The sequence below is a fragment of the Alternaria hordeiaustralica genome (genome assembly GCF_023758085.1).
Source record: "Alternaria hordeiaustralica strain BMP 2776 chromosome Unknown scaffold_2, whole genome shotgun sequence".
In the NCBI taxonomy this organism is placed as follows: domain Eukaryota; kingdom Fungi; phylum Ascomycota; class Dothideomycetes; order Pleosporales; family Pleosporaceae; genus Alternaria; species Alternaria hordeiaustralica.
Genome location: NW_026056774.1, coordinates 633,213 through 650,643, shown reverse-complemented (window position 1 = coordinate 650,643; position 17,431 = coordinate 633,213). Strand labels below are relative to the sequence as shown.

Below are 17,431 nucleotides of genomic sequence, written 5' to 3'. Positions count from 1 at the left end.
GAGGAAGAAAGCTGGGGGCTGCGCGCTTGGTTGGGTGATGGCAGATCTACGTGTCAGCCGGTAGCCGTAGCTTCTAGACGGGAGAGCTACTGTAGCATGCTGCTTTCCCCGCATTCGAGTGCGTTTCTGTTACTTAAGCGCGAGCATGGTTCGAGAGTGTCGGTTAGGTAAGGTGTACGAGGGGAGAGCCCGTGCATGGCAGGCGTTTGTGAGCGCTTTGGAATACCCCTATGATTATGAAGCGTACAGAATACCACAATTAATCCACCCGCGAATGTGCACACGGAGGGCGAAACGGAAAGTTACAGTCAGAGGGTTTGGGCGAATGGGTGTGCCAAGCATCGTGAGGTCTTCTCTAGTCGCGTCAGCTATGGTGTGACTGCGGTCAAATCACCGATGCTTCACTCCACGTAATGTGCAACGCATATTACACACAATGGCGACATGACATGCGCAAATAGCATCACCCCAGCTGCAGCGATCGCGAGCACTGCAGGTACCTGATCACAGGGCCAGCCACAACAAGGGGCCACGTACCCTGTTTGTCACCGCAGACCGCAAGCACAGAGCCGCCCACGCCTAGACTTCACGATGTTCGACGTCATGCACGACGGTGCGTCCGGAGGCTCGGACGGCCACCGGAACGTGCGCGGTCAGCTGGCAGAGCGAAAAACTGAGCAGCCGAAGGTGTAATTGCTTTTTTAGAAGACGCCACCAACGACGAAGCTCACTGTGCCTTGCAGAAGGATGAATGCCGATGCATGCAATGGGTATCAAAACAGCAACACCAGCATCAAATAGGCAGCGTCAGAATCTGCAGCGTCTCCATCTCGGTTCTCCTCTGATCCAGGCACCCGATGACAAGCGCAGAGCGTATGCGGCGTATGCATGACGCGAGCCAGACATGAGACGCAGCACCGCAAAAAAATCTCTTCCCGCCTCCACACTCTCCGGCGGGAAGCGTGCGCTGGCCGTCGCGGAAGCTGGCACAAGGCCCCAGTTTGCGCATGGCGTCTTCTGCGTCAAATTTTCAGTCAGACACCTCACAGGCGGCGCTTCGGCCATGTGCGCTGCGGTTGCTGCGGAGCCAAGCTCCGGGCTTTCGATAGCGTCATGGGCTCGATCGCTTCGCTCCTTGTTCTCCGCTGCACCTGACCATTTCCCCTGGCAATCTCTTACCCCCGAGAAACTCGCTTCAGCCAATCACCGCGTTTTGAGGGGGTAATGGTAAACTATTCATGGTGCTGAGAAATTTCCTACACTGGCCTTGTTAGGGGACGCATGATCCATTGACTGCCGTTAACTGCAAAGTGTCGCTCAGACTTCCAAGGCTTCTGAGCTGGCCTCGTGCGCGTCTGGTTCGTTTCGTGGCGCCGAAAAAAAGCTTGCGCGTGAGAGGTTTTCTTGCCTTGCATTCCAGTAGTAAGAGGGGATCGTGATCAGTGCGACGCTGTTTGTTATATAAACCCTCTACCCCAGTAGGTCTTCTTGAGTACCAACGATCATCAACCACTACAGATCTTCCCGGAACTACCTCATACTATCAACGCTACCCCAGATTTATATCGACGACAGTCGCCACTTGACTTGCTCCCAACAACCAAACAATCAACCAACCTCACTACCAACAATCAAAATGGTCAGCTTCCACATCAACGAGCCTCACCCATCCGCCGGTGCCTACATGTACTCTGGCCGCGGCGGCGCCGGCAATGCCATGCGCATCAAGCCCACTGAGGTCACCCCCGGCCCCACAGCCTCAGGTCCAGCTTCGCGCACCAAGCTGCCTCCCCCACCCAGCAACGCCTTCTACGCCACCGGCCGTGGCGGTGCTGGCAACATGAAGAAGTCTGAGCGCGCCATCTTCAGCTTCGACGAGGAACTCCAACAGCAAGAACGCCTCCGCACTCAACAAGCACCCGTCTACCACATCGGTCGCGGCGGTGCCGGCAACCTCGTCGACGAGATGAAGCCCCGATCCCAACGCCAGAACTCCGCCTCCTCCACTTCCAGCTCCTCGAGCGTAGAGAGCGAGAAGGACGGCGTCCGCCGCAGCATGGAGTCCGCATGGCAGCGCCTGAGCAGGCAATTCTCTCACCAATAAGAGAGTAACCGCCGCCTCTTCTTGCGCCCAACCTTCACTTCTTGCATACCCCATCTTCAACATGAGAGCTGGTTCTGAATCTCTCATCATCTCAGCATTTCCATCAGCACGGCGTTTCCACGGAGGTCTACCATCTCCCATTGTACAATCACCAACAACAAAAGTCCCTTTTTTTTACGACATCAGTTTTCTCCCTTCATAACGACATATCCACACAACCATCGAGGAGCCAGGCGCCTACCTCCGGTCATCAACACACATAAAAGTAACATCTTGATACCCGGAAACTACGTCCTGCTCTTACGAGAGAGGGCCCACTATTCTCTGAACATTTTTTTGGCATCATTTGCGGAAAGGGGAGGAGGAAATTTATACCCCCAGGCCAGTGAGAAGCTGGTGAGGACAAGGACGGGTTCGTCTTTGCCTCTGTGAAATAGTTTTAATTGAATGATCTCCATCTTCATACTTTTGTGCCAGCTTGCCACTCTGTGATTCTTGCATGTTACCAGTCTACATAAAGTTCAGGACGCAAATGTTGTCGTATACTTTGAAGTGACGCCATGCTGTGAGATGGCTGACAACGTGTACCCGGCAACGTACTCGATCCCTAACTTCCTTAGCACGTACTTCCCAACTGCAAAGATTTTTTTTACCAAACAAGCTCCCCATCACCTCACAGTAAAATTTCCAGCCTTCCCGCCCTGCAACCCACGACTCAGCACAGCACCGCCGCGTCTCGACTTAACCCAGCCCAGCCACCAGCACCAGCACCACCGCCCATCGTAAACGCGCCAAGCCACCCACACGAAATATAACTCGTTTCGCGGAGTCAACTCCGCCAAGTTTCCTTTTTGTGGCGTGTAGATCTAGATCGGCGCGGACCAGCAGAGCTAGCTTGCATGCGTACGTGCATACGCGAGCGTAGATCAGAGTCTGCGAGTAGACGCATGGGTCTTGTTCACCGGAACCTTTTGAGAAAGACGGGGTGGAGCATTTGGGGCATGTGGAGATCGTGAGGTTAGGCGGGATGGGCGGGATGGTGTAGTGTAGTGTAGTGTAGTGGAGTGGAGTGTCACCGGTTAGAGGGGCGATCTAGTAGGAGTAGGTATCCTTGGTGGTGGTGGTGGTTTTGTGGGTGGGCGGGAGTGTTGACGTTGAGTGGGATTTCTGCGTGTGCCTCAGACAACAAGAATGGAATAGACGGGTCTGCAGCCTACAGTGAGATGGAAATATGCAGAGTAGGTAATATGAGAGCGTTAAGATGAATATGTAGATCAGCCAGTATCATCGAAATGGTCTCCAAGTCCGGTGTAGCCCTTTACTAGTATCAAAAAGGTCGCGAATTAAGAGACCTGAGAGCAAGGTAGGCTCTAGAGTGTTTTAATTCTCACTCTTGACCAAGCTGCGTAGGCTCGTTAGGTGGTAAGAACACATTCGGGGGTTATCATCCTGCCTTTGCGTAGATGAAGAAATTGTGTGTAAACAGTGTCAAAATATTGATATCATCGAACGACCGATCCTACGATATACGACACGCGTACATTCACATGTCTTGCACGGACATCAGGAAGAACAAAATGCCAATTTATGATATCTCTATACACTGGGAAACCTCCCAAAGAGCGCCGTATTATGAGTGGTAATTCTTTTAGTTGGCCCTTTTCAAGATAAGGCTATGCAATGATCCCAAGATGACTGATGTGAAGAGAACGAATACCAGGAAAAAAAAGAGAGCCGCGAGCCAAAAACTACCAATACACGTTCTCGAAGCGCCTCCAAGACCCCGAGTTCCAACGCGAACCTGGGATGAACTGCCAACGAATCCTTTTGTTCCTTCAGCGCCTGGGCTGCGCTTTGCTAGCCGTGCTGATCAACAGCTTGAAGCCGTTCTTGAGCGCCAGCATATCGGGATAGACGTTCTTGTGGAGTTCGAAGGCATTGGGAACGACCTTGATGCCCCAGGCTCCCTTGGGTCCGCGGGCGCTCATCTGGAAGCAGATCCAGAAGTGGCCGGGGTACTTGGGCATGCTGCAGAAGGCGTACATGGAACGTGAAGGGTTGGCTTCGCAGTAGTTCTCTAGCCATTTCTCTGTGAGAGGGTTAGTTTGTGTTTCAAGATTGAGAGGTGGGTGATGCGATAAACTTACCAGTATCTTCTCGTGTGCCGGGTTGGAATCGCTCGTCTCGTGTAATCTCTGTGACCTTGCGTGCCATTGCCTCGACGTGGTTGACGATCAACTCGTCGAGATCAGAGTATGTGTGCTTTCCAATCTTGAGCTGCTTTCCGAGCGAAAATTGGTTTGCCTTGTTCATCTCGAGAACGTCGAGATGTTGGTAGGCGTTGTTGGATACTTTCCATGTGACGACTAGATGGTCGAAACCCTTGGAGGATGGACGAATGACTAAGTCGCCGGTCTCCTTACCACCAAGGTACTCTTCGGCTTGCATGGTGTTGAAGGCGAAGAAGAGAGGGTGGTTGACGACACGGTTGGGCCGACCAGAGGCAACTTCCTTCTCCTTCTCGGCAGCCTTCTTGTCCTGGGCTTCTTGTGCGTCGTCCCACTCACCAGCTGCGCGATTGTAGGGCTTCTTCTCTGGAGCTCGAATGAGATCGTCTCGGAGCGACAGTTGTGCGGTGAGAGCCTTGCGGTTGAGGTAGACGATACGTGCGCGCACGATCTGATGGCTCTGGTAGACGTGGCGAGGTTCTTGACCGCCACTGCCAACACCCTCTGGGAACTCTGATTCCGACACACCACCTTCGATGCCGCATTCCAACTTGACTTCGATGTGATCCGGGAATGTTCGCCTGATGGTAACGGGTACGACCATACCCTCATAGAGTGTCTCCTCCGTCTCACCAGTCAACATTGTGAACAGCTCAGCACCAGATAGCAGCGCAAAGATCTGTCGGATCTCCTCGTAAGGGTTGTCGAGCTCAGCGCGAATAGTCTCGAGTGTTGCACGCTTGCGCTGTCCAAAGTTGCGTTCAATCTCCGCCGCGTAGTCTTCCAGAGCTAGGTCGTTGACCAGATCGGTGGTCTCTTCCCGCACCATCTTCCTAACAACGGCACTGGGTCCACCTTCGTCAGTCTCGGCCTTGACATCCTCTTCGTCCATGTTAAGGGCGTCAGCGACCATCTTCCTGGCAAGATCGTAGTCTTCTGGATGTACACGGGTGTAGTCCAAGTAGTCGGAGGACTCTTCTGTTGAATCGTAGGGGATGTAAAGGAAACTGGCGCAATTCTGGAAGACTTTGGGACCCATGGCTGCCTTGAGGTCCCTAGACTCAGACACACCAAGGAGATCGAACCGTGACAGAATCTCATCGCTGTTGGCCTGAATGGCCTTGATCAAGCGATCGGCCTTACGAGGACCCAGACCACACACGTAAGGAATCAACTTTGAGAGGTACTTGTCGTCGTAGGTCTCCGGTAGGTCGATACCCACGAGATTGACCATATCCACCATCGCGGTCTCTAGGCGGTCCAGGAGCTTCTCTTGTGGTATCAAGGTTTGGTTGGGGATGAAGGGTATCGAAACGATATCTTTGCCGAGTGATGCGTATTCCGCCAATGGATTTTGCAGGTACCGTCCGAGAGCAACACAGTACCTCGTTAGCGCGGGATACTTGGGGAACTCGGCGATAGCCCGACCACTCGTATGATAGAGACGAGCGACCTCATCGTTGACCAAGATCACCTCCAGTGGCTCATTCCTCTCTTCACCGGTGTCCTCGTCCTCGTAGGCTGGGCCGGTCAGGCCTCGCTGGCCGATGATTTCCTGAAGGTCCTTGTACAGTTTGCGTGTCTCGACCGAGAAGCCAGAAACACCAATCACGTCTGGTCGGCGGCGCTGAATCACGTCGACAAACTTGTCGATGTCCTGGCCTTCAGGAATACCGCGCTCCGCATTTCCAAGGCGCATCTCCACCAAACGGCCGTGCTCAAGTACCCGCCCATCGTTCTCGACGTAAGCCCACATGATCGCGTCTCCACGTTGACCTTTACCGTTGGTCAGGCAGAGAACGTTGGGTACAGATCCGAGAGGTGCACTCTTCAGCTTATAGGGCGCTTGATCAAGCTTGTTGTAGTAGTTCTCTCTTGCCGATGCGGCGAGTTCATCCTCACATCGAGCACGCAGAGTTTCTTTGACACCGTTGGCGATGACAACCTGTAGCTTGTCTAGCGCCGCGCCGAGCAGTTCCTTACGGAGGGCGTTCCAAGTGTCAGAGACTTCACTGACACCTTCGGAGATGATCTTTTCTTCAAGCTTTGCCTTGAAGTTCCTGTAGTTGCCCATGGAGATTCGGACCTGTACAAGACCTTCCGCCTCGGCCTTCAACATCTTCAAAAAGAGATCCGGCCGACCTTGAAGATCTGAAAATGTAACCCCACGTAGGTACTTGAATTCGTAGTAGGGGTGGTCCTCTGTAATCTTTCGCATGCCCTTGTCAGTGCGAATGCAGTCGATCTGGGCGTTCTGGTAGAAGCTACCACGCAAGTATCGACGGAGCCGCGAGCACATCTGCAAGTCTTGAACGAACAAGAGCTTTGTAGACCTAAGAAGAGTGGCGCCAGTCTCTGGAGCTTCAGCCATCTGGTCGGCAAGCTCTTCAACCTTGTATGGCGGGTCCTCAATTGTATGCGCGCCTCGGTTTGACCCGTCAATCTTCTTTGCAAAGTCCTCAGGTGTGATGCCGATCGCTTTGACGAGTTGATTGGCTTTACCGCCCCTCAACTTATCGAAGAAGCTGCGCGCGTTGTTGGCACGCTTCTGTGTTCCGTTCACTTCTTGTCGGACCTCGTTAATCTCTTGCGAATACTTGTAGTGTAAGTAATCTTGAAGTTCCTGGATTTCTTCAATAGTAATGGCCTTGGCTGCCAAGTCCTCAATTTCGGAATCAGTGATGTCAGAGTATACACTCTTCAGGTTCTCGTAGTTTTGCTTGAGGGCGTCGCGCTTCTCTGCAAAAGCCCTAAACTTGAGGTCGAATTCGAATACTTCCCACAGATCGGCCTGGTTCAGCAAGCGCTCTGGTCGTGCATCCATGGGCGGCGGGTTGTCGATGTCGTCGTAATCGTCGTTATCGCTTGGGGCGTGGATAAGGTAGTCTTTGCGGTGGTTGAAGATGAAGGGCACTTCATAGTCCTCGAGATTGATAAACTCCAGGACCTTGCGCACAGCCTTCTCGAAAGGTTGCAGGAAGTAGCGGGGGAGACCCTTCTTCGGCCACAGCATATTGCTGATCCAGGTGGCTTCTTCTGTCAAGCGTGCCTGCATGTCTTCTGGTGTGAGCTCGATCTCCTTGAAAGACCTCCGGGCTAGCTGCAGTCGCTCGGGAATGTCGGTCTCGCGGATGACATTGTCCTCATCCGTAAGCATGCGCTCCTGTAGTTGCGATGGCTCGAAGACGTCCTTGAGCTGAAGCTCACGGCCTTCACCGGCTTGCTCGTCCTCTTCCGCCTCTTGCATCTCCAGCGCCCAGTCGTAATCTGTGCCATCACCAAAGGCAGCCCTGTAGTCTTCTTCTGCTCCCTCGTCCAGACCTGCAGCTTGCAGTCCCTTTGTGATCAGGTTTATGCCTGGTTGTGTGACGTCGCGGTCGTCTTCGATCTCGTCTTCGAACTTGTCGTCCTCAATAAAGTCGTCGAATTCGTCGCCAAGGCGCCCGCGCGGCTCGTCGTAGTCTTCGTTTACTTCGTCGTCGGAGAAGATGTCGTCCACGCCGCGGGACTTGACGCGCTCCTTGTGGCCACGCTTCAGGCGCTTGAACCTCGACTTCCCCTATGTTAGCGGTGTCCACGCTTCAGCAAGTTATGCCTTACCTGTTCTTCTGCCGGGCGCTCAACCTCGACACCGATCAGGTCCAGATCCTCGTCATCTAGGGCCTCTTCCTCGTGACGGTCCTTCTTCCTCTTCCTGCGCCGGCGTTTGCGCTCCGCGATCTCGTCTTCTTCGTCCTCGTCTGCGATGAAGCCTTCACCTTCCTATATGTCCATTAGCTTCTGCAGATGCTCCAGCCAGTACGGCCAAACTTACCTGTCGCAGCCTATCTTCGTCGTCGTCGTCTTCCTCCTCGCTCGAATCGTCGATGCCATTTGTGCCATTTGTCTTCTTCGGCCTGGGTTCAACGGCGTCGCCAGCCTCGCCATCAAAGTCCTCGTCCTCCTCCTCGTCGCTGCCCACGTCGGCGATTGTGTCGAAGAACTCCGCCATGGTGTTTCAAACAAGGACAACGCGTGGACTGATGGTTCTGGCGAAGGAGCGCAATGAGCGATTTCGGCGAGCTCTTTGCGGCAGAGAGATTATCGTACTGCGGCGATTCAGCGGGAAGGAGATTCGGGCGCAATGGAGGTAAAGGAGAGAAGGAGGGCAGAAGTAGCCTCTCTCAAAGGTTCGCGCACCCATCGGCCGCGTTAACTTTCGGCCGCACTGACGCTCGTCACGTGACAGCCTGATACGCGCTAGGCGGATACCATCAACAAAATGTGACCATACCCGACTCGGAACAGTATGCTACAGCTACGGGCATCAAACACGTGGGCTGCCCTAGCCTCGTTCTCTACATATATCTAGTCATGTACTGAGGACGTGTTTGAGGAGGATGTGAGCTTAGATTTACTAAGGATGCAGCGACGACTCAAGCTCCAATGCACAGATTAATCATCACCACCAGACTTGCAAGAAAACCTCTCCCAGGCAACGGTCACGCCATGCGGTTCTTTGAAATGTATTTCGTGGAAGTGATTGGCATGCAAAACGGTCGACGTTGGATTGGTCTGTACGCCAGGCACATGGCCGCATTCGAGATACGCGCTTTGAAGTTCTGCGCTAGAAGCAGGTGAAGCATGGCGACGAGGAACCATGCGACTCTGAAACCTCCTGAACAAGGCATCGTATAGTGTATACAGACTTATCAAAGACTCATCCCTTGAAGAGCGTGAGTATTTGACAGCTCTCTTTCTCTCGAAGACAGCGCTACCTTGCTGCTCATTTGCATCCTCTGCAGCCTCGCAGACTCAGTTACAGACGTTGGACGCTACCGCAACCCCACCAGCGCGCCCCACTCGCGCTGGATACTGACACGACCACGACCTCTCCTGAGCCGGTTTGCTGTCAACAACGCCCGAGACACTGCCCTCCATTCACTCCCATCGCCATTCCAATCGGTCCCTGCATTCGCCCACCTGCACATTCTAAAGTCAGGCGCCCGGAAACGGACAAACCAATAGACGCTGTCCTCCTTTGGGCTATTTCCGTCATTGGCGTACCATCGTCGACCCAGCGTCGGGCGGCAAACTCGAAACCACAGCCAGCACCTGGCCTCCTACACACTTGGGCTCTGTATTCTTCGCAGAGTAGCCATTGCCTCGCAGTTGCTGCACCCGTCCACCCTCACCCACACGACAGCAGCGCCCGGCGCAAACCTTCAAGATGGCCGAGTCGTCCTTCAAGCAGAAGACGATGAAGAGGAAGAACGTTAAGGGTCTCGCCCTCAGCGCTCCTGCCCCCAAACCCGCTCCTTCCGCCGGGGACGCCCAAATACCCGGCGCCCGAGCCAACGACGAGAAGCAGGATACCCTGGAAATTGGTGTTGAGTTCCAGCTGGACCTAAAGGCCGAGGACCTGATAGTGCTGCGCGAATTGGGTCACGGAAATGGAGGAACAGTCAGCAAGGTGCAGCATGCTGCTACCAAGGTCATCATGGCGCGGAAGGTGAGTGGCAGACCAGGAGGTGTACGGCACGACGAGACTGACAAGGGCAGGTTATCCACGTCGAGGCCAAGAACGAAGTCCGGAAACGAATCGTGCGAGAACTCCGAATCATGCACGACTGCAACTCACCCTACATTGTCGACTTCTATGGTGCATTCCAAAATCCTTCCGGCGATGTCATCATGTGCATGGAGTACATGGACGTGGGGTAGGTGCAAGCTGCTTCATGCTGCACGATGTGAGTTGCTAACTTGCATGCCAGGTCGCTTGACTGGGTCTCACGATCATTCGGACCCGTCCGCGTCGACGTTCTCGGAAAGATATCAGAAGCCGTGCTCGGCGGCCTCGCCTACCTTTACAGCGCCCACCGTATCATGCATCGCGACCTCAAACCCTCAAACATCCTCGTCAACTCAAAAGGAAACATCAAGCTGTGTGACTTTGGTGTCTCAAGTGAACTCGAGGGGTCTATTGCCGAGACTTTCGTAGGAACAGGCACATACATGGCCCCGGAGCGGATACAAGGTTCTCCATACACCGTCAAGTCGGATGTATGGAGTGTTGGCTTGACACTTATGGAGTTGGCCATTGGCAAGTTTCCATTCTCTGGAAGCGCTGATGATGACGAAGCCGGAGGCCCTCAAGGTATTCTGGATCTTTTGCAGCAAATCGTGTTGGAGCCTTCACCAAAGCTACCAAAGAGCGATGCCTTCCCTTCCATTCTGGAGGACATGATTGCAAAGTGTTTGATGAAGGATCCAGCAGAGCGACCAACTCCCAAGGAGCTATACGTAAGTTGTCCCAGCTGGAAGCGATGTCTAAGCGTGCTAACCATAGCAGGACCACGATGCCTTCCTTCAAGCCGCCAAGCGCACTCCTGTCAACCTTGAAGCATGGGCCATATCCATGATCGAGCACAACAAGCGCAAATCCCATCTCGCCCCCACCGCCCCTGCAGCGGACATCAAAGAGAAGCTCCGCGAGCGATCTCCTCCCCACAAGCGTGAATCCAGCGACCCCAGGCAAAGAGTAGCCAACGGTGACCCCGAACCAGCACCACGACGACCTTCATACCCTACACGGACATCGAGCAGTTCCAATGTCATGAACCTACCTATGCGACCAGCGCCATCTGTAGACGGTCCGGGTAGCAGACCGGGTAGTCGGGGTCCATCAGCCAACGGCTTACCACCTCAGCCGAGGAGGTGGAACAGCGAAGTACAATAGTGGGACAAGACGCGTTTTCTATTAGATGGCGGATCTAGGCAAGTATATAGAGGTTATGGGGGATTCTGTAAGGTCCCTGCTGGATGTCGGGACCATCTTCATCAAATGTAACGTCGGAGGTTTTCGCCTTGAAGGCTTGTTGTTGTTGACTTTCGACTAGCATCAAATACCAATTACTCATCTTTCGTATTTCGTACTTCGTACAATGCTGATGGTGACAATGATAAACACTGTTTTGCCGGTGGTATAGGCAGTAATTCGGCATCGCCAAACCTGCACCGTTCTCGTGCTGGATCAGCGTAGAGCATGCCACCTCTCAGCCGTTCATTCGTACATCCTTATCTTCCCCGCCTGAGGTATTTCTTGTCCTTGTCGAAGTACTTGAAGTGAAGGCTTGCTTGCGGCCGTATCGCAAGACTTGAAGTACATCGAAACTCTGGGCTAGGGAAAGCAGAACACCACATGCAAGAAGGAGTCGAATGGGGCTGAGAAGCTTAATTCCATCTCGTAGCCTTCAATAATAGGCTTTTAAATTCTGGATAGATGCGATGGCATTGTAGGCCTCAGGGCTATTCGCTTTCTTATACGCATTTTCGCTTGCAGGTACACATTTGATTGTTTTCCTTGGACAGGGTGACGTTGTATCACCCGGATAAGTTGAACACTCATCTCGCACACGTCCTTTGCAGCCATGTCGCAATACATCCGAAGTTCAAAAGGGTAGAATCGTAGATAGTTATCTGTTCTACGATTAGATCTTTCTAGGACTCTTGATGAACACCTCAGTTGTACACACAATGCAAGATCTCTTATCCATGATCGATCGATCTCCAACTTATCAAGGTAGTCACGCGGGTGATTAGATCTATCACCCGAGTGCGTATCGTTCATCACGAAAGTTAATGTTCGAAAGAGGGAAGGTCAAATCGGGGCTCCGAGGTGGTAAGCCGGGAACTAAGACGGGCACTACGCGTTCCCCATGACCACGAGTAGTATATACCATCACCAACTGCGATACTCTCTGTCGCAATGAAAGCGCCGAGCAGACTTCAATCCAAGACTAAACTTAAGCTGTCCGGCTTTGTGCAGACCTTGCGATGCCAGACACAAGCGATCGCGCCACGCTTGGCTTCCCGTTGTCGTCGTTGTTGCCGAGCGGGGCGCATCCGATAGTAGCAAGCGTATTGCTTGTCTTGATTGTGAGTCCCCCAGCTTCAGGGTTGTTCCTTTCCAGCACTGACCATACAAAGTCCGCGTTTGTGTATGGCTTCTACAACGCGTTCCTCCATCCGCTGCGCCACTACCCCGGTCCACTACTCTGGCGAGCCTTCCGCATCCCGCATGTCGTCTCAACACACCGCGGCGAGATCCACAAACGACTCACTGAATTCCACACCAAATATGGATCTGTCGTGCGTGTCGCTCCCAACGAGCTCTCGTATGCCAGCAGCCGTGCGTTGAAAGAAATCTACGTCACCCGGCCTGGCCATCTACCATTCCAGCGTAACCGCACTTCTTTTAAGAAGCAGGCCCCAACGGATCCAAACTCCATCGTGAACTGGCATGAAGGCGACCACGCAAGATACAAACGGGCCTTCGCGAATGGTTTCTCAGAGAAGATCCTGAAGGAACAGGCACCAATCATTGAGAGCTACGTCGACCTCTTCATGACACAGCTCAAGAAAAGAAAGACGATCGATCTAGAAAAGTGGCTGAACTATCTGACCTTTGATATATCCGGCGACTTTACATACGGCGAGTCCTGGAACTGTGTTGCCAATGGCAAAGCGCATGCCTGGGTCGACATTTCCCAGGACTTCGGCAAAGGGCTTGCGTTGATCCAATCGACCAATATGTATCCTCCGATCGACAAGCTGCTCCGTTACATTATCCCCAAGCGCATTTTACAAAGGAGCATGGAGCATCGGAAGATGAGCTTTGAACAGGCTCGCAAGAGGATAGCGATGGATACGGAGCGTCCGGATTGGGTAACGCCGACCAAGAAGTACAGCGACCTCAAAGACCCATTTACAGGCCCCGAGTGGGGCATAAACCTGCTCGTACTCGCTTTCGCCGGGAGTGAGACTTCAGCTAGTGCCCTGACTGCTATCATCAGATCCTTGGTACAGCACAAGGGTGTACTTCATCGACTCACCGCGGAGATCAGGGAGACGTTCCAGAAAGAGAGCGATATCACAGTGGCAACAACAGGCAATCTGACATACCTCAACGCAGTCATTTCAGAAGGCATGCGCCTCAACCCTCCCGTCGTCATCGGAGTCCCACGCATCGCACCTGCAGGCGGCGACATGGTGTGCGACAAATGGGTTCCTGAAGGAGTAAGCTCCTCACACACTCTCCAACTACTGCTTTCTTGACTAACATCCCCTTGACAGACCTACGTAGCCTTCAACCAATTCTCCGCCTACCGCCAATCCTACAACTTCCGCAACCCAAACTCCTTCATGCCAGAAAGGTTTCTGGACCCAAAGTCGTATCGCGAAGATGACATGGACGTCTTTCACCCTTTCCTGGTGGGCAGACACAAGTGCGTGGGCGTCAGCTTTGCTTGGTCGGAGATGCGTCTTATACTTGCGAGGCTAGTGTGGAGCTTTGATATCAAGCTTAGGGATGAGCGTGATAGGTGGGATTGGGGGGAGCAGTGTACTTATATCCTTTGGGTAAGTCGTCTATTGGGAAGGGCATGAGTGGATTTAGTGCTAACGGTCATTCAGGATAAGAGGCCCTTAGAGGTCATTCTGGACCATGTCAATAAGTAGGCAATGGATCTTACTCACGGTAGCCGAATTTGTAAGGTAGAATGGCAGAGTACTTTGAAAATGGCTTTGGTGGACACATCTTCAAGTATCCAGTTCATTGCTCTTGCTCTGCTCTCATCATGTCGCCAGACCTCATTGCGCTCTAATCAACTCATCAGTGCTACTTATAAGACTGGTGCTGTGCGTGACCGGTTTTGTGCGGGTTTGCTCCCATTACACGCTCGCTACCACATTACGTAGGTGGTAGCTACCCAGTATTGCCTCCTTACCATGGAACGAAACATTAGATATCCATAATCTGCTCTGACCCCTGTGATTAAATCATACAAAGTGTTCTACAAAGTGTTATCATCGCAGCAGTATAAAGTCGAGACGCTACAGCACTTTCTTGTATCCTTCTCCAACCAACTTCATCACCAGCAATCTACAAACATCGAACGAGCCTAAATCCATCGCAACACTACTACAAAACCATCAAATACCTTGTCAGACGATCTAAAAAGACCTCGCGTCTTCACCAAAAGACCTCAACCTCCCTCCACGAACCAGAAAAGAGCCCTAAACCAACGCTACCAACTCTCATACCACCACGATGTTCACCACCACAAAACTCACAATCCTCATGCTCATCGGGCTACTTTGCTCCTTCTTGGTATCAATGGTACACGCTCTTCCAGTACCCCACCCCGCGCTTGAGCCCAGATTCTTCTCATCTGGGGCGGCCGGAGCCCTTGCTTCTTATGCATCGATGTACCACTACCACACCTCGGCTGCTGGAAGGGTAGATCTGGACTTGGGTATGGCGAGTGTTTTGCTTGTTGGTGGGGTGGCGGTGGGGGTCTTGGGTGGGTTGTGGTAGATCGGGAGGGAAATGTGTAGGGCGAAGGTTTGGAGATGGAGAAGTTGGAGGTATGAGTGGTATGTTCATTGTGTTGTTGCGACCTTGGTACGAGATGAAGATGGAGTTTGGTGTTGGTTCTGTGCAGTTGGATACTAAGAATCCGCTGGCCGTCGACCACAATGTGACCGAGGAAGAGGGAGTGCAAGGAGAACCCAACCCGGTCGTGGCCAGGTCGCTCCTAGGGCATGTCGTCGACATCGAGGAGCGCGTTGTAGACGTCAGGGAAGCTTTCTTTCGCGCTATTGACGATTTCGTCGTAGGTGTAGGCGCCCGGGTGGCACTCTCGCAATAATGCAACCCTCTATACAGCAATATCATTGGCGGTAGTCCTTGAAAACATTCGATTTGAATCCCAGTAGGTAGACTGTTGATTGTGGCGTGTCTTGGTGAGATTCGCGTTCTTTCACTAGCTAACGGTAAGCACTGTGGGACGGCTATCTCCCTGGAGGCTTGTAATGCTTCCGATCAGGGGACGATGTCCTTGTAATGGCACTGCAGACGCATTTGCAGCAGGACTGTTCTTCAAACAGCAGCTTTTCGCGCCTCGACTGCCTTCTCATATGCCTTGAGGTCGACGTTGCCAGCGTTCCAGACGGTGACTGCTTGTACGAAGACGCCCTTCTCCTTCCTGCGCTCGACATAGCCGATAACATTCAGCCATGTTCCCACGTCTACGTTGAGTTCCTTGATCCGCTCGAGCACATGTTCGATATCGAGATTCGCGATAACGGGCGGATCAGATATCGGATAGTTGTGCTTGAGCCGCAGTGTCGCGGTCTTGGTGACGTACTCATCGATGCTGCGGCGCAGTCAGTCTCTGTGGCAGCTATGGCTTTCACTCCATGTACCAGCCCAGAAAGCGGACTTTGGTGCCCTGCGAACATGCGGGCAAGTCACTCAGCAGCACCAGGTTCGAAGCAACGGGACCAGACATTGTGCGTCGAGGAGCGCGCGCAGAATGCGGTGGAAACTAGAGCCGCGGCCGAAGTGCACGGATGCACGTGCCATGGTTAGCGCAGACGACATCATACCCTCGTGCATCCAGGCCCGATTCATGACCAGCCAGGCACCCTTCAATCACCACCACGCCGCCGCTGCAACAACTCAACCCTCTGCGCAACGCCCGCACCTACCGTACCTCTGAGATATCTCGCATTCCCACAAAGTACGTTCGAGCCACCCACCATCCCCGCAGCCCCGCCATCCCACTCTCTGATAGGCTCCGAGTCTCCTGCATGAGCGCCCGATAGGACCATACGAACAACAGCTGCTAACTAAAACCTTCAAGACAACTTCAATATGAGCGGCTGGGGCCTGGGCTGGTTTGGCGGTGGCCAGGCGAAGAAGGAGGCGCCCAAGAAGGCCATCCTCCAGCTTCGAGGCCAACTTGAGATGCTGAACAAGAGAGAGAAGCACCTGCAAAACCAGATGGATGAGCAAGATGCGCTCGCACGGAAATTCGTTTCTTCCAACAAGCAAGGTATATCCATCTGGATAAGGCTTCCTGGCACAGTCGCTAACGCCTCTTGCAGCCGCGAAATCAGCGTTACGGCGAAAGAAGCAGTTCGAGCACTCACTCGAGCAGACGAGCGCACAGATTATGACCCTAGAAAAAGAAATCTACTCCATCGAGACGGCCAACATCAACAAGGAGACGATGGAAGCTATGAAGAGCGCAGGAAAGGCCATGAAGGAGATACACGCCGGCCTGACCATCGACAAAGTCGACAACGTCATGTACGTCTCCTCCATAATTAGATACCCAACGAGTAACTTGCTAACAACATGCGCAGGGAGGACCTCCGCGAACAACACGCAATCGGCGAAGAAATCAGCGAAGCCATCACCTCAGGCGTCGGCGCAAACGGCATCGACGAAGACGAGCTGGACGAAGAGCTCGCCGAGCTGCAACAAGAGAAGCTCGACGAGCAAATGCTCAACACAGGCAACGTGCCCATCCACGACGCCCCCTCGTCACAGAAGCTACCGCAAGCGCCGAATACCAACATCAAGGCACCGCAGCGGGTCGAGGAGGACGACGAAGAGGAGGAGCTGCGGAAGCTGCAAGCCGAGATGGCTATGTAAGCGCGCGCGGCGATGGCTCACACTATCGCTAGCGTGCGAGCATAGCGACTGCGCGTAGCTGGGAAGGTTTTCAAGGCGTACGGCGATATCAGCAGAAGCGGCATCTTGGGCTTTAGCTTCTTCTTTCCTATATATAATCGCAGCATTTGGGCTTTGGATTTTGTGAAGAGGCACTTGTTCTACGTATGGGATAAGGCGGGATATACCTTGCAATATCATACTCTACATTTGGAAATTCTGACTTGCAAACTTGCTGTGTTTTCTGGAGGCTATCCGTCTGAGTTCTTGGCATGCCGCGGCCGCTGGAAGAATATCATCAGGCAGCTACTCATTCCAAATCAGGCATCGACACATGTAGACAGAATGGACTCCTGAACGCGCGTCAAAGTCGAGATGGGGCATCTTCAGGCTACAGTCGAAACACTAAAGACTAACTCAAGTCAGGCCATCCAAAATCAGGACTCCACATGCCGTACAATCAGAACAGGAAACACATGTACGCGTATATACATATTTCATTTTTTGAGACGACCCGATACCGTCGTCGTTACTACACTATCATCTATCTACTCGAAACAGTCATGTATACCATAACGCATATATCCCATATCGACG

General features: G+C 53.0%; 6 protein-coding genes across 6 annotated transcripts; 4 read left to right on the top strand and 2 right to left on the bottom strand.

The window, feature by feature from the left end:
- Nucleotides 1-1,636: 1,636 nt before the first annotated feature.
- On the top strand, nucleotides 1,637-2,104 carry J4E84_001671 (uncharacterized protein; the record flags this gene model as incomplete). The annotated part of the gene is made up of 1 exon (XM_049384302.1): nucleotides 1,637-2,104. The coding sequence occupies one exon, from the start codon at nucleotides 1,637-1,639 to the stop codon at nucleotides 2,102-2,104; it is 468 nt and encodes a 155-aa protein (XP_049247658.1).
- A 1,835-nt stretch (nucleotides 2,105-3,939) lies between these two features.
- On the bottom strand, nucleotides 3,940-8,323 carry J4E84_001670 (uncharacterized protein; the record flags this gene model as incomplete). The annotated part of the gene is made up of 4 exons (XM_049384301.1): nucleotides 3,940-4,193; nucleotides 4,252-7,885; nucleotides 7,933-8,094; nucleotides 8,147-8,323. The coding sequence occupies 4 exons, from the start codon at nucleotides 8,321-8,323 to the stop codon at nucleotides 3,940-3,942; spliced, it is 4,227 nt and encodes a 1,408-aa protein (XP_049247657.1).
- Nucleotides 8,324-9,541: 1,218 nt separating this feature from the next.
- J4E84_001669 (uncharacterized protein) lies at nucleotides 9,542-11,050 on the top strand (the record flags this gene model as incomplete). Its single annotated transcript, XM_049384300.1, has 4 exons — nucleotides 9,542-9,823; nucleotides 9,874-10,031; nucleotides 10,086-10,614; nucleotides 10,664-11,050. The coding sequence occupies 4 exons, from the start codon at nucleotides 9,542-9,544 to the stop codon at nucleotides 11,048-11,050; spliced, it is 1,356 nt and encodes a 451-aa protein (XP_049247656.1).
- Nucleotides 11,051-12,029: 979 nt separating this feature from the next.
- Nucleotides 12,030-13,830, top strand: J4E84_001668 (uncharacterized protein; the record flags this gene model as incomplete). Its single annotated transcript, XM_049384299.1, has 4 exons — nucleotides 12,030-12,042; nucleotides 12,377-13,389; nucleotides 13,447-13,731; nucleotides 13,786-13,830. The coding sequence occupies 4 exons, from the start codon at nucleotides 12,030-12,032 to the stop codon at nucleotides 13,828-13,830; spliced, it is 1,356 nt and encodes a 451-aa protein (XP_049247655.1).
- A 1,423-nt stretch (nucleotides 13,831-15,253) lies between these two features.
- On the bottom strand, nucleotides 15,254-15,665 carry J4E84_001667 (uncharacterized protein; the record flags this gene model as incomplete). Its single annotated transcript, XM_049384298.1, has 2 exons — nucleotides 15,254-15,530; nucleotides 15,580-15,665. The coding sequence occupies 2 exons, from the start codon at nucleotides 15,663-15,665 to the stop codon at nucleotides 15,254-15,256; spliced, it is 363 nt and encodes a 120-aa protein (XP_049247654.1).
- Nucleotides 15,666-16,030: 365 nt separating this feature from the next.
- Nucleotides 16,031-16,816, top strand: SNF7 (ESCRT-III subunit protein snf7; the record flags this gene model as incomplete). Its single annotated transcript, XM_049384297.1, has 3 exons — nucleotides 16,031-16,211; nucleotides 16,264-16,468; nucleotides 16,525-16,816. 3 exons carry the CDS (start codon nucleotides 16,031-16,033, stop codon nucleotides 16,814-16,816), a joined length of 678 nt encoding a protein of 225 aa, XP_049247653.1.
- Between the last annotated feature and the right edge of the window lie 615 nt (nucleotides 16,817-17,431).